This window comes from Poecilia reticulata, linkage group LG2, assembly GCF_000633615.1.
Source record: "Poecilia reticulata strain Guanapo linkage group LG2, Guppy_female_1.0+MT, whole genome shotgun sequence".
NCBI classification, from domain to species: domain Eukaryota; kingdom Metazoa; phylum Chordata; class Actinopteri; order Cyprinodontiformes; family Poeciliidae; genus Poecilia; species Poecilia reticulata.
The window spans coordinates 19,692,159-19,712,021 of NC_024332.1; the positions used below are offsets into that span (position 1 = coordinate 19,692,159).

Consider the following 19,863-nt stretch of genomic DNA (forward strand, 5'->3'; position numbering starts at 1 on the left):
CTATAGTGCGGAAAATACGGTAAGTGTTGTGGGGGCTCGTGGTCCCCTTAGTTTCATTTATCTTTACCTATTATCTTCTGTATGTGTGTGAGCAGGATGTCCATCAAATCTTAGCCATCAGTCACTGTAATCCCAGTGCAGTGCTTCTCAGTTCCAGCCCTCAGGCCTCCTGCCCTGCACGTCCTTCCACACCTGGATTGAATCTGTGGGTGATTGACAGACTTCTGCAGATGAGGTCATGCAATCATCTGAATCAGCTGTTCTGGATTAGAGGCACATCTGAAACATACAGAGCAGGAAGGCCTGAGGCCTGCAACAGAGAAGCACTGAACTACTGACACAATGCATATATTTTAATGTTGACCTATGTTGAAACATTAGTTCTCTTGAAAACCTTTAACTGCACAAATCATTTAAATGCTACTCGGTAAGTAGCAAGGAAAAGTTACTTAAACAAGCTACAATTATATAATTTTATTTTCAAACATTTTCTTTGGGTCTCTTAAAAATACAACTAAAACATATATAATCTTACATTACTTTGTAAATCAATGTTTATATCTTTCTACATGAACACCACTATTACTGATATCCTTTTATTTTTTAAAACTTGATCGCCAAGAAGAAATATTATTATATCTAATATATTTTGCATACTGTAATTGTTTTCAGTTATTTTTCATGTGTAGAAAACCACGGCCCCACTGGACGCCATGCAGAACGAATGACGTTTGATTCAGGCATCATGAGAGCCTGAAAGTGAAGAAAAAGATCATCAGAAGATGTTAGGAAGTCCAAAAGAACCTTAAAGGTGATAAAAGGTTTAAAAGGAGCTTCAATTAGTAAAGAAATCAGAAAAACAAAGAGGTTATGCATTTTATTTTATTAATCACAATATTCAACAGTTACATTTTATATCTACATCCAACACTATAAAGTCATTGAATTTACATTTCACAGCTTATTTGTTTTCAATATTTGAGACTTTTTTATTATATTTTGCTGGATTTTATTATTTCTGCTGGTGGTGATGTGACCTACAAGTATGGATTCTTTCAGAAAATTGTTTTTAGATTTTGAAATTGCTTAAAGAAATGCTTAAGCAAAAACACCCTGAGATGATTTTATGTTTGTTTTTTGTTTTTTTGCGATGGACAGTTTTTTTTTACTTGCTTCTGGGTTTTAATAATATGAACAAAAATAGAATGCAAAAAAAAGTTTATATATATTTTAACAAATACCAACAGCAACTTTGTCCCTTAGTTTATCTTTTCAGGCTGAAACAAACATGATGCTGATGATTATAATTGATGTGAAATAGCCTGAATGTCTCGGTTTTAATAGTTAATAATGTATCTAAACCAACATTCATCAAGGTAATTCAAATATAGCATTAATTGTTTGTTTTGACACTATTGGTTTTTAACTTGCATTGCATTTATTTAACTTAAATGCCAAATCTATTTTGTCTACTGCAGGAAACGTTTGTGTGATATTTAACTAAATTAAACTGGATAAACTCTGCTTGACTGCTCAAGATTTATTCTGAATAATAAACCTGGTTTCCAGGGCAGCAATGTTACTTTTTTCTAATACTTCTCTTTGAAAAAAATGTCTAAATGCTAAATCAAATGTAAAATAAAGACCAAAGCAGATTTTAAGCTCGTCTGTTCTTGAAAACGGCAGGAAGTCGTTTTCTGAATTATTCCAACTGTTCAAAACTCATACTGTCCAAAACACAAATTCTGTGGTCGTCACTAATTTATGAAACATTTGTTATTCATGTTTTAACACACAAAAAAATGCTCCTTTCTGTTTTCTTTCCTGGCCTTCAATCAGCAGAACCACAAAATAAACTGAGTTGTTTGAACTTATGTCAGAAAAACGTCAAACTTGCGTTACTCCCTCCATCAGATGTGGCATCACAGTTGCCTAAAATGTAATTAATGTAAATTATTTTAGACGAGCAAAATATTTATGCTCACTGGCCACTTTATTAGGAACACCAGGTGAACTGATTATTACCACAAATAGTAAATCAGACAGAAAGCCACGTCTCAGGTTTATAGAAAATGATTCAAATATAGAAAATCCACCGTGAGCAGCAGCTGTGAGGATGAAACTGGTTTAAAGATGAAAGAAAAGGCAACAAACACACACAACACGTCTCACACACTCAGATGGTTTGGTCAGAACTTAGAATAGATATAATAAAAGTGGATCAGCAGCAGTACGATGATGCTGTCCCGGTGATATAGATCACATCTCTGCCATGAAGAATTAATGCTTTTCTAAGGTTTGATACAAATCGCTTTACTGAGGTGTGTCTAACAAAGTGGCCACTGAGTGTAATTGTACAATTTAAAATAAATTATTTTTACCACAAGGATGCTAAAAAAAAAGAAAAAATCAGATGAGCTACTTGTGATTTACATTCTGGTTGAACTTTTAAAGGGGCAGTATCATGTAAAAGTCAACTTTTTTGAGCTTTACTTCATGCTATATTTCCTCATCAGATTCTCTCAAGCATGTTTGAGAAATCCTTTAATCTCCATGGCAACCATTCAACAGAGCCTGGAGGGACCGAAAGCATATTCCCCGTTTTCTCCACCCAGCAACTCCTCTGCTCGGCTCCTTCAGACTAGCTAGCAGAAATTAGCAAACATCTGGTGGAGCTGCACATGTGCATGTGCAGAGTTCCTTATAGGAGCTACTTCTCAGTGAAACGCTGGCAAAAATGTTGTTAGAGGTTTTAAGGGAGGAGCCATGTTGTGATGACTTCCTGAAAGATGAGTTTCAGAAAGAGCTTCTTAAAGACACAGAGACCCAATTTCAAGGCGTAAATTTACAAAGTAATTTTTTTTAAGTACGTAGAATTTCTGCAACACAAGGTACCATAGTTACTTGATACAAAATACGTGATACTGCCCCTTTAAGGAGAAAGAAAACGAGATGTGAAGAGATTTACTGCTTTAAACAAACGTTAATGTCTGTCTGATGGTGAGGAAGTTCAGCCAATCCCAGCCATTCCTCTGGGAGGTTTTCTTTTTCCCCAGCATGCCTAGCTTTTCTCTTTTTCCGTGGACATCCTCCCATCATGCCACGCTTCCCGGGTGTTCTTCAGGGCTTTGGTCCGTTTGGGATCCACCACCACGTAGTCCACCCGCCTGCGGTCGCCGCGCGCTCGTTCATCACCTGCTGCAGCGTGATCGCTGCTGCTGGGCCCACCTTCTGCAGTGGAGCGTTTCTAAAGGCACACAGAGAAGATGCATGGCATGGAGCTTTCATTTATATTCTGCAACAAGATTCATTTATGTCTCTAATGAGTTAAGCTTAGTGCACTGGTGTTCAAACTCTTTGCAACATGAGCCACAACTGTGAAGTTAGAAATAAAGTTGGATCTCTTTTGTTGTGACAAATGAGAAAAATACATAATATATTAATATAATGTGCTAACCTGACTTTAATACAGAAAGTATCTGTTTAGATGTATTCTAGACTACAAAAACATAAGCTGAGCCCCTCTACTTAAAGTATTTATATATTTAGCCTAATTTAACAAATGGAGGCATCAAATTAATTTTTTTTTTTTGAGTAAAAGTTTCTTAATGTTTGTGGTGCTATATGCTATCAAGTTAAAATGAAAGGCAAACATTCGGTAATTAAAATATGAATAGTTTGTGTTTTATATTTTAAGACTGTTTTTAATTTCTCTACATCTTTTTTTTTTTTTAAATCAGTGAAATCTGTGCGATTCTAAATGTGAACAAGGGCCACACAGAATCATACCAGGGGCTGCAAATGGCCCCCGGGCCACACTTTTGACACCCTCATTGTACTTTATAGACACAGTTGGTTCTTTGATGCCCTCTAGTGGACAAACTCCAAGCACGTAGAATAAATCACTTGGATTTCTGTTATCCAGTTACTTTTTTTAAGTAAATAAGTACAGACAATTTTATTTTTAGGTAATTTTTTTTATTTTGGTGAAACAATAGATTTGTTTTACCTGTCTTGTTGGTGTCGATCGTCCTGTGTGGAGGTCCAGATCCAGATACTCCACCTGTTTTTCAGCTCGTTGTACCAGTGTGCTGCTGACTCCACCCTCAGAGCCGCGGTGCAGCATCATCCTCAGCGACTGCAAACGAAAACATCCCAGATTTCAACTACATACCGGACAGAAAAATAAGCATTTGCTGATCAAAGATGATAAAAATGTGTTTCACCTGCTCCCCAGCGCTTTGACTGAGACTGCAGGTCACCATGGTTACGTAGCTGTCGTTGGGGTCATCAGAATCAGAGGACGGGGATGAGCTTTGGGCCGAGATCGGCCTGAATGACCCACGAATGGACGGACTGAGACACAAAAAACACAATTTCTAAAATAATTTATAATTTTCTGAGTATTCTTTCAAAAACTGTTTTTACTTTTTTTAACACTTCATTGTTACTTTTATATTTACTCCCAAATTTATTTTACTTCTTCATTTACAGCAGATATAACATGTTGTAGTACTAAGCTAAGACCACAAGGTGGAAGCAGAGAGCAACGCAGCTGCAGCGCTTCACATTTATAGTTAAATATATTTATTTCTTCCTGCTTTAGCAAAMATGTTGACGCCAACTCACCGTCGAGTGAAGGTCCGAGTGACAGGTGAGCGAACAGGAGGCGGGACTTCCTGCCAGTCCTGCGACACCGGCGTTATTTCCAGAGGAGCTGGTTTTACTGAAATGAAGAACATTCAGAGCAGAGCAATGTTAATAAGTGTAGTTTGTTTGAATGTGACTCACTAAAATGTAATGATAAAAAAATTAGGCAAATCAATTCACCATATATATCAATGATTTTCTAAATCTTATGCAGTGGCAGCAGCATGTCAGCAGGGGGCAGCACTACAACATACTCTACAAATACTGAAGATTCCCTTCMTTTCTCTGGAATMTTGTTTCAAAARCATAAAGCTGCAAATCTACAAAGATAAGTCAGCATCTTTAGTGTTTGCAGGAGCTACACAAACATTAATTATTCATGATTCCATGTCCTGCATCTTTAGGTTTGTATGTGCGCTGCTGCCAGAACCTTTTTCTGCAGACTTGTCAGGTAAACAGGGCGCAGATTAATAATTAAAATGAAAAGAGGCAAGTTGGGAACAGGAGAGTCACGAAATGACAGAGTTACACAAGACGGAGGGAAGGAACTATGAACTGCTTCTTACTGTTTCGAAATGGGTCAGCAAGTCGATGATAGACTAACGCTGGACAAACAGAACTAAAGAGATAATAATGTTTTCTAATACATCAGTAGATGTTTCACAATGTGTTTAAGCGATACATTTCAATACGTGTCAAACTCAAAACCCTCTAAAGCCAGATAGTTTTGCAGGACTGAAGTTTGTACCTTTTGTTTTATGTGTGGCCTCTGCAGGGATCTGTCTGCTGCTCTTCTCCACAGCCTGACCGCCACAAACTCCTGCAGAGGCGTCATGTTAGGTAGAAAACAGCTTTAGGATCTCATACTTTAACACTTCAGTTGTTGTATGCAATCAGAACGATAAGGCAATGTTAATTATATGTCACCTTTCAAAAAGACAAAGAAAATTACACAGCAAAAACAATAATTTTTAAAATAAAGAACTGGGAATGCTTTTCAGGCTGCACAGTGGTACAGTTGGTAGAGCTGTTGCCTTGCAGCAAGAAGGTTCTGGGTTCGATTCTCGGCCCCAGTCTTTCTGCATGGAGTTTGCATGTTCTCCCTGTGCATGTGTGGGTTTTCTCCGGGTATTCCGGTTTCCTCCCACAGTCCAAAAACATGACTGTCAGGTTAATTGGTCTGTCTAAATTGTCCCTAGGTGTGAGTGTGTGTGTGTGCATGGTTGTGTGTCCTGTGTGTCTTTGCGTTGCCCTGCGACAGACTGGCGACCTGTCCAGGGTGACCCCGCCTCTCGCCCGGTACGCTAACTGGAGATGGGCACCAGCAGCCCTCCCGACCCCACTGAGGGACAAGGGTGTAAAGAAAATGGATGGATGGATGGGAATGCTTTTCATCTAACCAGTTAGGTTTTAAATGTGAGTGTAAAACAAAAACATTTAAAAACACCAAAACGAGATCAGACTGAACTATGCATTCCAGGGATCATTTCAAGCCAGGACGCAGCAGACCAGTTCACCAAACGGTATCCTTATTTTTGCTCTGGTAATAAAATCAAAGCCCTTTAATCTCAAATCATAGAATCAGAAACACGTAAAGTAAAATATGTTTTGTTTAAGAAGCATCAGGTTGTGGACGAACCAAACACCCCAGTAGAGGGTTTTGACTAAAGACGTTTGTTGTTTTAAGTGTCATTTTCTGCATCATAACCTCATAATATCAGAAGTCTCAGTGCATCACAAAGTTTCATCTGCCCAACAATAATTTCCCGTCCAGCTGCCACTGACCTTTCCGCTGAGGTTTCAGGTTGCGGTGGATTGGAGGAGGAACGACTTCAGCTTCACCTACGCTGGTGTTGTGCATTGTATTCCTCCGCAGCGGCGGGGTGGAGGGAATGACTGGAGTCATTGTGGAATTACGAAAACCCATGTGGGCAGGTGGAGGCACCTGCCTCCCCAGCGACGCTAGGTCACCTGCAGCAGCAACGGGATAAGCGGGTAGGGAGGAGGTCAGTGGAGTCATTGGGACGTAGTTGCCATCCTGGAGCTCAGCAGTAAAGTCTGATGGACCCCCTGGATTAGTCCTGGATTAAAAACAACAACTTTAGATTAGAATTAAAACATACAAAGTTTCTGCAAACATTTTAAAGAATAAAATCTTCAACCAGCAAGTAGGTTTTATAGCTGAACCCTAAATCCAACCTTCTTTTAGCTTTTTAGCTAATTTTGGCTTGTTGATGTTTTGTTCCACACTGTGTGGATTACGTTACTGTAGATTAACATGGCGTCAGTCATGCAATCAATGAAGTTTATTTGTGTTGCACATTTCAGCAGCGAGGCAGTTCAAAGTGCTTACCAGATTAAGAACACAAAAAGAAACAAAAAGTAATGCTAGTGCTAATAGATGCTATTGTTGTTATTTTGCTCCTTTTAGCTTTTTAGTCAATTTTGGTTTTTGCATGAGTTTTTTCACTCTGCATGGAGTATTTTACTGTAGGTCCCAACCTAGAGGCCACTGTTAGTATTTCAATTAGGCTTTTAGCTCATTTTAGCTCAGAAGCTGTTCTGACCTTACACTTTAGCTTTGTAAACAGAGTTCTGTACACATATTTAACACCCTTTATGTGGGATTTTTGTATTGACTGAATGTTTTCCCTCCTCTTCTACAGATTTTCTACTTGTGTTTTGCAGGCTTTTCCTTCATCCTGCTGCTTCTTTCCGTTTATTTAATTTCTGCAAGTCTCAAATGTTTCCGCAATATTCAGCTTACAGCATCCATCACAGGAGATGCATTTTGCTCTAGTTAGTAGTCACATTACATCATTCTGCTTTAATTAAACCGTTAAATGCTCAACAGTAAGCCGTTTCTTCATTTGAAAGAAGAGCTTTGACGTAAAAATGTTTTTCAAAACCTCAGCAACATGACGAAGTGTTTTAGTACTGACTCACCTCGCTGCAACCGGTGGCTCGCTGGTGGAGGCGCTCATGGGAACATAACTTTCATCCAGATCGTCATCTTCAGAACAAAGGCTTCCCAGAGGAACCATGCCTTTATTAAACTGGGAGAAAGAACAAAGAGGAGGGAACATGACTTAAAGATGAGCAATGATTTAAACGTTCATGTCATTTAAAGTGGTTGACTCACAAAGTAGGTGTTGAAGCTCTCGCTGAACTCAAACATGGTGGCTCTGTCAGACTGAGATCGAGGAATGAAGACAGATTCGCTCCCTGGAACACGGATATTAAAAAAACCTGCATCTTAAAATGTGAGTTCATCAACATCCCCCCTCTGTGTCAACATAGATTCCTCCCAAATTAAGTGAAATAAGCCAAAATCAAAAGATAAAAACTTGTTGTTTATGTATTATTTGGATCTCTGCAAACATTTTTAAGGAGAAAACTGAGAGTGATGAGATGTGGACATAGACGAGGCTGGCACAATCCAAGCTGTGTGTCATATTTCGCGTTGACAGCTGTACACATCCTCCTCATTTCAGTGTTCATGCTGCTTCTTTATAACAAAACACTTATTGCAAAAGAAATTAACAGGCCGTGAAAGCATTTCTACACAATAACATCTCTGTTTCGCTGCAGGGTAAAGTTCTCATCTTCTTAATAACTGCAGTTCTGGTGAAATTACTCTGAACACAAGCAGGAGTTTGTTCCACTAAGCATGAAATCCGCAGCCCTTCCACCTGAGAACAATAAAGCTTCTTAAAAGTAGTTTTCTGATCTCCTGTGAGCCTCAAAGGTCACGACAAATCTTACTCCTGCAGTGACAAAAAAATGCATTCATTTTCAGATAAACCATTTTAATTTTAAAATATTTAGCACCATGCAGAGGTGTTTATGATAACAAAACTTTTCAACAGTTTTTGTCTAATTTAATGTTAATTCATGGTCAGGTCTCCTACTTTGTGGAAAGCTTTCTTGTAAAAATTAAATTTGTTCATTTTCTACTTTTAAATTATTAAAGTTTACTTTACTTTTAATGTTGAATCTCTTTCGTCTTAATTTTTGTCTTGCATTTTAATTGATTTGTTTTACATTTTACATTTCTTGTCATATAATTTTGTGTAAATTTCTTTTGTGTGTGTATAAATATATATTTTGTAACACTTGCCGTTCGCTGAGGTTGCTAGGTAACGGATTGTGCTACACTTGCTAGGTGTTATGGTGCGTTCACAGCAAAAGTGTTACATGCGTCAAAAAATGCATCAGACGCTTCAAGATCGACATGTGTGCCCAACAGTTATTGCAAAAGTAATAACTGCATGGCTGGATTCAAAGATGTCAGCCATCTTTGAGTGCAAGATGGCCGACATTTTGCTCTACACCCACACAGGTGCGCCTGGTTTACATTCAAAGTCTGTGTGGAGGGCGCAGCAGACGTGTCAAAATCGCTCTAGTCATTGTTTTCTGCTGTCAGTCTATTTGTTGGACGCTCTTGACGCATCAAATGCTCCAAACGGTTCAAATCGCGCCGCGCTAGACACGTGAAACGCACCGCGACGGGCCCTCGACGGGCCTGCACATAGACTCTGAACATAAACCAGACCCGCCTGACGTTCAAAGCATGTTTGGTGTAAACGCACCATTAGGCAACGCCTGCTGATTTGTGGTGTTACATTCTAAAGGTTTTCGAAACGCCTCATTTTCCAGATACGATAAATCATTAACTTATTGCCAAAAACTGACTGGGTCTTTTTTTTTAAGTGGTTTGGCTGTTTTTACAAGAAGTGGACACCCAAATGGAAGAACAAAAATGTGAATTTTGCATAACAGGCCCCTTTAATTCCTAGCAGGAAGTTGTGGTCGTTTTGAAGCAATCTGATTGGCTGATCTAGGTTTTTTAAGCTTTGCGCTACACCGCCCCCTACTGGTTTGGCACGTTTGAAACAACTCTGAGGGGTGAATTGGTGTGGATTCAAGTGGTTGAAGCCTTTCTGAATCCAACGCGTACAATATTATTTGTTATAATTGATGTAGCAGAGATATTCTTCAGTAATGACGCTGTTACCTCTCGTCAGTGTTCCTCTGCTGATGCCCTCATCCCTCCTCTCCGGTTCAGAGTTGGCTCTTGGTAGCGCACCAGGCCCTGTGAAAACCGCAGCGATCTCTCCATGCGGTGTGACGGTGGGGGGCTTGGGCGGCCGAGGGGGAGGAGGCGGGATGGCGGCGTGGAGCTCGGCCTGAGTTAGCGAGTCCACGCTGGGCGTGGAAGAGGGCCGGCGTGGGGGAGGCGGCTGAGGGGTGGATGCCGGACGGGGGACCTGGTAGCCGCTCGTGATGCTCGAAGGATAGGCGCTGGAGCGGTTGTCATCGCTGAGCGGCACGGCAGCCGGACGCAGGTGGAAATCTAAGGAGTGCTTCCTGGGATGAGAGGAGGGGTGGCCGTGCAACCGGGCGGCTCGTTTCTGGAAGTCGGAAGTCATGGTGGCGTCCAGGGACTGGCTGAGGGGGCTCGCCATGGCAACCACTGTCCAAGGAGCCGACCTGAACCCGGACGAGGACGGAGGTGGAAGGCTGCTTGGAGGAAGAGAAGAGGAGGAAGAGCAGGAAGAGGAGGAGGAGAAGGTGGCCGAGGGAGGAGGGTAGAGGTTGTCGCTGTAGTCCGTCTCAAGAGAGGTGGATGAACCCAAAGCAGGCCTGAAGGTAAAGATACAAACAAGTGACGGATTAGACTTGGTGTAAACTTTACCTCGTTAAATCCAGTAACTTGTGGCTGCAGCTTTTCTTCTCTGTTGACTGTTCCAGTCCAGCGAAACAAATGAATCCAGAAGGAACAGACATCTTTTCATCGGCGCAGGCGAACTCCGCCTGCAGTGTTTTTATGATGAGCTGTAGCGTGACGGTGGGAGAAGTCAGCCCTGGTAGAAACGTGTGGGTGTGATCCGGGTTTGAACTCCAAATCCTTGTTGCTCTTAAATGCAACAAGTCAAAACCTGAATCTCTCTTTGGTCCTTTGTTCTCCAGATGGTTTTATTCAGGATGAAGCTTTTAGGAGTTGTTCAAACATAGATGAGTCTCAGAAATAAACAGTTTCTTCAGTAAAACTCACAGCGACTTATTGGCTAATCCTTTTCTTTGATCACTGTTTCCTTTGCTCTGCTGCCGAAATTCAGAATCATAAGATTGAAACCAGTTTTAGCACCAATTGGTAAGATGCATATCTTGGTAAAGCTCCCAACCTCCCACATTTGAATGATTATTTGAGCTTAATTTACTAATTTAATACATGTTAGGACCAAAATCCGAGGTTGGAGGTTCTTTAATTTGGTCTTGTTGGTGGTTTACCTGGTGTGACTCTGGCAGTTTGACAGCCACAGGTAGTCGTCCTCTGCACTGCTATCGTGCTCCAGATGACGCACGCTCACGGGGTCGTACGGGGGTGGGATGGACCCCGTTACCATGGTGATAGTAGGCGTGCCTCTGGTTGTGGTCACGGAGGTGGAGGCAGAGTTGGACCTTAATTGTCTTTCTGCAGCTAAAGGGGGGAAAAAAAAACGTATTATGTCTGCACAAATCAAAAATATGCAACCAAAACATTGTTGCTACTTTTCCAAACTGCATTTTTAAACTAACTCYGTCGTGTTCAGCTGTCTGTTCAAACCAAAGAGCCTGCTTGAAGAAAAAATAAATAAAAAAGACATGTTTCTTCTGAGAACACAGCTGACGACTCATCATCACCTCCCATAAAACATGACATCTACATTTAATGACATCTTCATTTGGTACTATTTAATTGCTGGCGTGTCTAGTTGTGGTGAAGATGTGTCAGGATGGAGGTTAGGATTAAAAGCAATAGATGGAAAAACTCCTTTGTACCCACAGAAACCAGATCCCTCAATTTGTGAGTTACAACTCTGGTTTTTGTATTTGTGAATCGGCGCTTGCGTGCTTTGTCTGTTTCCAATATTGTCTACGCACTTTTATGTCATTTTGTGTGTTTGAAATGCCTGGTTGGGAAATAAATTTCCCCTTTGGGGATAATAAAGGAACTGAACTAAACTGAACTGGACACAATGGGGAAGAAAGAGCATTTAAGAGACATGGCAGAGCTGTTGGTGAGCTTTTCAGAAACCACTGATGTACAGGGACAAGAATCTCTTGGGTCAACAGAGAATAGTCTGAAAAGCGAAGACTGTCCAGTGAGCAGCTGATGTGTGAATGAAACTGTCTTTTTGATGCCAGAGGGGAAATCAAGATTGGTTTAAGATGATCAACAAAACGAGTCTCGATGTTAAGGTCAAGATTTGGTGACTCAGATTATGGTTTCATGTTTCGACAAGGAGCTTCTTCTACTGCAAATAACCAGATCTCATGGAAGAGCATCTGACAAACGTGCAGCAGCTGCGCGACGGTATCCTGTCTCCAAAAAAAACAATCCTCCAATCAGTGGATTTTCCACAAATAATTTGGAGTCAGGAAAATCTGCGAATGCGTGAATTTGTGGATATTGATTTGCTAAGTGTGTCAGTGTTCCCTGTACAAATCCAGTTTAACCATAAAGAAAAAATTATAACACGATTTAATCAATCACATGTCTGAAAGTAAACACAGTTGGTGTATAGAAAGAAGCCGGTGTCCTATTGAGACACTTTGCTCTCATCTGAGTCACACAACCCAAAGGACCTTTCATCCATATTTTTCTCTACATGTTCTCCCTTTTTCTCCTCCCACCAGTTTTCACACTGACTCAGTCGCTGCCCACACAGACAAACTAAAGGCAAGCAAAACACAGCGAACATGTTGGATTTGGCTTTTTGTTTTTGTCGTACCGTCGTCTGTTGGGTTGAAGCCACACAGGAGGCAGATGGATGTGACCCAGCGGTTCATGTCCTCCTCGGACTCGGCCACCAGGTACCAGGTCCTCTCCTCGGTTCGCAGGTCGAAGACAAAGCTGGTCTCCAGCTCCTTCTTGGTGAAGGAGAGGCCGGCGTCCACCTGGAGCAAAGGAAGAGAGGGGAATGAGGAGAGTCGGGTTCCTGAAAGTCTGTTAAAGCGTTTATCTAACCGTCTCCTAACACTGCAAAAAAATAAATAAAAAAATCAGTTTTTTATGGATTTCCTTCAAGCAGAGACTTTCTTGCAATGAATAATTGTCAATTTTGTTCCTTGCACTTTGGCTGCAAGACATTTGTTTTGTGTATTTGGTTTATTTTTAGTGGGTTTAAAGAGGCACCTAAACTAAACGAAATAAATCATTGTAGTAGCTAATTACATCTTTGAGAAGTTGGTAAAGAATCAATGGGATCTGTGATCCAGAATGACATGACGACACTGTTTTTTATCATATTTTGGCGTTTTTACCTGCTCACACAGATTCAAGTTGATGGTCCCAATTGGCCGCCGGGAATGCTGGTTCTTGTAGTACTGCAGAACGTCTGGTTCTCCGCTCAGCCGGCCGCTACGCAGGACGAACCACCGTCTTTTCCAGGCCTGGTAAAATACAGTCATTACAGAGACACTGACGTTTCTGTCCACATAACAAAATAAGAGCATTAAGTGGCTCTTTGGACCTTCCTTAATATCTCTTAATAACTTTGACTAAAAAGAATCAACTTGTCTTAATATGCAGAAGTGTTAGCAGTTTTCCAATTTTCTGTTGAATACATTCATTTAATTTCCACAACAGAATGAGTGTGATTTAAGCTATTTGTACTTTTTAATGTGTGACTAGTTTTTTATTTTAATTTATGACTTTTTAAACGGTGTTGAACATGTAGAGTACACATTTCATTGCCTATTTTTGTCTGAGGACATAACAGTAAAGTTATTTCTTTATTTCTGTTTCACTCAGCATTTTAGACCTCTCTCTTTTGATTCTTTTCAAAACTGTGATTTTGTTTTAAAATCATTTTCCACAAACATCAGCAACTCATAGTAGAAAATATAGCTATCCTCATTTTGCAAAAGAATAGTTTTTCCTTAATTGCAGAGGTAAACATGAGAAACCAGCTGACCAAATGTGCTGGAGCTCTGGTCGGGTTGCTAGGTAACGGGCTGGGCTTGGCTACGGTTGCTAAGTAATGGGCTGGTATTAGCTGGGGTTGCTAATTCAGGGGTAGTCTTTCTGATTTGTGACTTAACAATCTGGAGGTTTTTGAAATGTCTCATTTTTCTGACACCAAAAACAGTAAATTATTCCTAAAAACTAGTCTGGTGATTTTTTTTGAAGCAGTTAGGGACACAAATGGAAGTACAAAAAAAGTCCATTATGCATAATAAGACCCGGTTGTCTCCTTTAGCAGCGTCAGAGCCTCTGTTCTGTTCTGTTTTGCCGGGTCTGCTCACACCGGGTCTGTTTAAGTTTTTCCCTCTTACAAATAATTCATCACCATGCCACACTTCAGCGGTCGTCTGCAGGCACTTTCCTGACCGTTTTTTTTCTTCAAAGCATCATGTAGCATTTGCTGCTCCAAACTAGTTTTATGCAGGCAAAACTAAACTGTTACTCTTTGGATTATAAAGGCTACAAATCGCTGCTCCAGACTTTAATTTTGGACTTCATAAACAAAGTGGCTACTGCTTGTAAGATCAGATTTTGAATGTCTTTCACTTTTTCTCCTACACACGTCACTATTTTGTCTGAAGATGGGTGCTGTCCTCATGCCCAAGGCTTAATGCTCCGGTAAGCACAAACTAAACATAAAAACCAAACATGGCTCACATGCAGTGAGCTGCTCAGTGTCTGACGCCRCTCTCTGGATGCTGTCATCACGCAACAGGCATTGTGGGTACAGGCCATCTTCCTCCATGAACCAGAGAGCCACAGAATGACACCTCATATTTTAGACATGACTCACAAACCTGAGTGTGTGTGTAGGTAGAGTGTGACCGTGATTATTTAAAGGTGTGAAGCAGAGCAAGGAGAAACATTTTAAAGTGAATTTGCAGCTTATGTTCAGAGGACAAAGATTCGTTTTTAAAAGCTTTGGTTTATTTCCATTAATGTTCATCTTCGTCCAAAACCAGAAATCCCTCCTTATCCCAGCTGACCAACGTTTCAAAACAAAACCAACAGGACTAAAAACCCAGCCGCCGTGTTCAAATGATCAAAGTTCGTACCAATTAAGCACCGAGGCACATTCCCTTCTTTCTCTCCAAACACAGACAGGAAGAGGAAGTAGCTGAACAGGAAATGCTGGTAAGAGATGGCAGTGGAAGTGGCTGTTTATCCTCTTTCCCTCTCAGGCCGTTTGATAGTCGTTTGTCTTCAAGCTGCTGGTCCAGTGAAAGCAGCAGGGCGGCTGCTTCTGCTTATTTTAACAGCTGAATTATTATTTTACAGTTTCAGATGTGAAAAACCCCAGTCTTTAAAACCAGTGGTGTAATCTTCAGCACTGTATTTCAGTTTATTTGTTCAAGTTTCACTATGAATTATTTATGTTACATTTACAAAATGTCAGTTTGAAACGATAACTGCTTTTATTTTACTGTACTTTGTTGTTGGAATAATCAGCGTATTGTTTTTATTCAGGTTAATTAAAAGTTATTAGTTTGTCCGGGAAAAAGTTTAAACCATAAAAATGATCTATTCTATATTAGTAATTCAATGTCACCTTTTAAACTAGTTGAGCTATTTTCATTTAGGGAAGATTTTTATTGCTTTTTTTAATCGTCTGTGCTAGACTTTATTTCTAAAAAGCCAGTTTTCTTTTTCAGCTCCTGAGTAAAACAGAAAACTTCACCTGGAGCCGCCAGCAGTAATTCGACTTGGCGTTAATAAGTGATAAAACAAGATGGTTTCTCTACCAGATCTCATCTGGGATGACATCATTACTGGCTTTTTGGAAAAACCCTGAAGGATTTTCCTCAGAACCTGAGTTTCTCTTTAGTGCTTTCAAACTAATTAACCCACCCAGACAGAAAACGTCTCACTCTGTACATAAAAACACCCAAACGGTGACGTCTGCTCGCCCATTTATGTCAGGAACGTAAAACTCACCAACATCTCGGACATAAAGAACACTTTTCTGAGTAATGTGAATGTTTTAGATGTCCTTTTTTTTAAATCAGAAGAGCGACAGCAGCTATTGAGATAGAGACAGGAAATCATCAGAAGGCGTTTTGGTTTCACCTACTGAAGACAATGCATCCATGTGATCAAACATTTCACTCCCTGATCTTTTTGCACCTCAGCCAAACCCCCAGGATGGACCGCTGGCTCAGTCACCTACGCTACTGCAACAACACGTTTCGGTGTCATTGCCCCAACTCTGACCTTTGACCCTAAAACTCACAACTTTTGAGAGGAGAGTTGCAATTGTCTCCAAGAAACGGTGCAGGAAGTCCTGTTTTTGTTGTCTGGACCCAGAAGAAACTAATGTCAGTCAAAAAATCTCAGCCTGCAACATTTTACACAGAATAAACATCTGATCTGTGCTAAAAGGAGAATCAGCAAAGTGTTTCTCATTCACTCATTTTCAAAGGGAAATATCATTTGGAGAGGAAGATCAGAACGTAATAATGATAAGCTCTCTTCCTGCGACAGTCTCCTCAGGCTCCCTAATGTTTCCTCCTTTGACCTTTGACCTCAGGAAGAGGGCAGAATGGCTCTAAAATAACACTTCCTCCTTCCTGCCGCTAAACTAAAATTAACACTGCATCTTAATTTGAAAATTTTCCCCCGTCTGTTTGCTCTCGACTCTGAGACAATTAAAAAAATGTCACGTCGGATTTATGGCAGAGTTTCAGGCGACCATAAAACACTTCACTGTTCTGCAGCGACACCGGATCCAAACGCTCAGGTCCTGTTCCGAATCAGTAAAACCTAATTGGAAAAAAATTATTAAAAAATCACTGTTGAATTAGAGTCGTTAAACTGTTTTTAGCGACTCTTAGTCTATTTATGTTCTGATGCTTGTAAAAGGTGATCATAACGTCAGAAAAKCTCCTTTCAGGGATTCATTTCCACAAAACTGTTTTAAATCATCTGTAATTATCAACTTCAGGTTTGAGCACTTCACATTATTTCAGTTTTTGAGCTAACGAGCAACAAACGTGGTCTTATCTTAATGAAAAGTAATACTTTAAGTCAGTAAAAACTCTGAAGCTGAAATCAATTAACTAAATGTTTTAGTTTAGTTTAGATTCCCATTAGTGGGTGATTTTGTATTAAGTCAGCTTATCAGATGATGTGTCAAGGTTATGTCAATACAGGACTGGAAAACAGGAAGTACTCACTTTTTAAATTAAAATGATATATAACTTTCATAAACAACATGATTTGTAATTTTGTTTTTAATTTTCACCCTGTCGTTTTAAATCATGAGACAGATAATCTGTGAAAACATCAAACTCCTCTGCCTCTTCCCTGTTCTGTAGAAATGAACCGCTCAGCGGCTCCAGGTTGAACGAGCGGAAAGGAAGCGTGTGAGCAGCGCCTACACAAGCTTGATTGACATGCTAAGTCACCTCCTCCTCCTTCTGATTGGTTGTTTGTGACAGATTTTTGCAGATGGCATGTGGATGACTTGATTTCTACACAGATKATGTTTTCCTCCTGTCAGGGCATAACAAACACTTCCTGCAGCTTTAAGAGTTTCAAACATAAACATCTATAGATATTTATAGACGCTTCTTGTTTTATTGCGGCACCCCTCTGGAAAGCATGATGTCCAGCAGAGCAGGACCAAGCTGTCCAGACCGGGATGACCCATGCTGAAAATCCAAGCCAAGAACGACGTCAGTGTTCTGGTTTTTGGATCTTATCAGCCCATCTCCGTTTGCTCTAACAGGCTCTGACAGGCTCCAGCCCCGAGACAGGAGGAGATGCATCTAAAAACACTGCATGAGGTAGAAAACAGCCCAACTTTTGCAGATTTTTCTCGTTTCCAAGGCCCTCGGGGGGGAGGAGGGGGGGTTCGTGTCTACAGCATATTTGCGAGTGTAGCTGAAGTTACAAAATCGACCTCGTCCTGCTTGGCGTTTCTGTGTTTCCAAATCTGCTAAATCTCTAGGAGAGGCCTGGCTTTTCCCAGCTGAGAGYGATTAGTTGATTACATAACACACGAGCGCACACGCTGAGGTTTCCACCGAGGGAACTTTAACCATATTCTTAACATGAACACACGGCTGCTGCTGCAGATCTTTGATCATGTGTTGACAACAGAAACACAGCTGGATGGAGTGTGTTTATCCACACACCGCAYTGTGGATACCACCATCTAAATGTCTGTTTTTCCTTGTTTTCCCCTTATAAACCAAATCAACTATGAATATAATTGAGACAGAATCAAATCTTCTTGATAATTTTTTTTTTTTTAAACTTTCCTGTTATGGGTGTTTTTAAAATGCAACGATCTCAAATTCTCAACTTGAAAAGTTGCGTTTCTATATTTTACATTATTTGCTCCCTTCTCATAGCATCAAGTCCAAATATACTTTTTTTGTTTTTGCATGTCATTTTTCCTCCCAGACTTCCCTTYCACACATACTTTCTAAGGAAGGAAGGCAAACGACAAAAGAAGAGGAAACGAAAGTCCAGTGAATGAGTGAAAGAGAAAGAATTGGAGGGTTGTGATAAGAAAACAACTTTCTCTGGAAATATGGAGATTATGGGAAAACATGGAAAGGAGAAAGCAGATTAGCTCAACTCACTGGTGAGGCATGTCAGAAATGTGGGGTGTGTGTGAAGCTGCTGCCGGAAAGTGAGTCCAGCTGCTGTCCAGCAAAAAACAACATGTGGTAAATCCAAATGTCGCTTTTTCTAAACAGCCTGTGTGTCTTTTTTTATGTAGTGGAGGAGAAAATGCAGGAAAAACCCAAACAGATCCAAGGTCTTAGTTCTAAACCCAATTTGTATTTGTGTAAAAAGTCTTCCTGAGTTGCTCAGATCAGCTTTTAATGTGTTTTTATTGATGATCCACAGAGAAAAGTAAAGTTTAATCATAGTAAAACATTGTGCAGCTGACAGCTGCGCTTGATGTTTAACTGCTTTACAACTGGAACTTGAGGAAATGACTCCTTGTGTCAACAGTGATGACACACACACACACACACACACACAGAGAAAACTTCAGGGTTTAATTTAGAAAATACTCAGGAGAGAATCCCAGAGACATGATGTTCGGTTGCTTTGTTTTTAAAGGAAATGTTACTCACATAACGTCGCAGTTTTTTCTCTGGAGGTGATTTTCGCAGCCAGCCTTCACACACCACGTCTGCTGCTCCGCTCATCCTCAGCCGGGTCAGGTGTCAAATTAAAATATCCAATCCGTCAACCAGGACTGCTGGCACTCGGAGCCTGAAGAGAGAGAGGAGTCAGTGCAGATCGATTTGAGGAGATGTGGTCAGTCAAACTCCYGTCAGGATGTTACGTTTCCAGAACAGAAGAGTTTTCCAAAGTGCCAGGAATTTAAATCGGCTTACTTGTACGTGTTGTTTTGCTTCCTCCTGTGATCCAGATCACATCTCATCCCCACATGGCCGAGCCGCTCCGAGTCACTCCAAGTCAGCGAGTCACGCCTCCTCCTCCTCCGTGGGTCTCCACTTCCCAGCAGAGCCTCGCCCTCCTCTCCCTGCTGCTGCTGCGATAACCAAACACAATGCCTCGGCTCGGACATTCCTTCTCTCCTCCCTGGTTTTTCCACTCCTCCTCTTCCTCACTCCTCCCATTCTGCTCCACAGCTAAACAGGAAACTCCCCGTGTTGGTCTGAATGTGGGGAGGAAGGAGTTTCCTCATGTTCAAACTGACGTGGGCTGTAAATAAATTATATAGGTCTGCAAATAAAAACAACAAACATACAAACAGAAATGGCCCAAGGAAATATTAAGACAATATGATAAATATGTTATTTCTTTTAACTAGGAATTATAACGAACGTTATAAACAATGTTTTTTTTTCTTTTACATACATGCGATATTAAATACAAATGTTTTGAAAAAAGGAAAACAACTTAATCAGCGTGATGTAAAACAATTTCATTAGCTCCACATTTTTAAATTTCCTGTTTTTCCAGCCCATAAATAATTTCCTTCTGATTTTTAATATTTGTTTGTGAATATTGAATTAAATTGTATTCATTAATACTTTTACTCATTATTTCTAAATATTTTAACACCTGATTTCTTATTCTTTGGGCCATTTTCTTCCATCCAGCCTCATATTTAAACATATTTATTGTTTAAATAAATATGTAAACATAGCGTAAACATATTTATTGTCCTGTTTTATCCATCTTTTTTGTACCAAATTCAGTGATGAGAG

At 40.4% G+C, this 19,863-nt stretch overlaps 1 protein-coding gene and 1 long non-coding RNA gene across 2 annotated transcripts; one reads left to right on the forward strand and one right to left on the reverse strand.

Annotated features, from left to right (window-relative positions):
- Positions 1–864: 864 nt before the first annotated feature.
- On the reverse strand, positions 865–19,116 carry LOC103480707 (GRB2-associated-binding protein 1-like). The gene is made up of 14 exons (XM_008435866.2): positions 19,024–19,116; positions 18,757–18,898; positions 12,961–13,089; positions 12,429–12,594; positions 10,945–11,134; positions 9,668–10,296; positions 7,793–7,875; positions 7,597–7,706; positions 6,436–6,731; positions 5,399–5,470; positions 4,630–4,726; positions 4,227–4,356; positions 4,010–4,138; positions 865–3,247 (listed from the first exon to the last, which is right to left on the reverse strand). Exons 2-14 carry the CDS (start codon positions 18,829–18,831, stop codon positions 3,062–3,064), a joined length of 2,292 nt encoding a protein of 763 aa, XP_008434088.1. The 5' UTR covers positions 18,832–18,898; positions 19,024–19,116; the 3' UTR covers positions 865–3,061.
- LOC103480704 (uncharacterized) lies at positions 10,211–10,707 on the forward strand. Its single transcript, XR_536147.1, has 2 exons — positions 10,211–10,302; positions 10,405–10,707. It is a non-coding gene; the product is annotated as an uncharacterized LOC103480704 (long non-coding RNA).
- Positions 19,117–19,863: the final 747 nt, after the last annotated feature.

Coding starts and splice junctions, on each gene's coding strand:
- LOC103480707 (XM_008435866.2), bottom strand. CDS start 18,831: ATGAGCGGAGCAGCAGACGTGGTGTGTGAAGGCTGGCTGCGAAAATCA. Junction 7,707..7,792: donor AGAGCTTCAACACCTACTTT/GTGAGTCAACCA, acceptor TCTTTCTCCCAG/TTTAATAAAGGCATGGTTCC. Junction 4,727..5,398: donor GGCCACACATAAAACAAAAG/GTACAAACTTCA, acceptor TCTTCATTTCAG/TAAAACCAGCTCCTCTGGAA.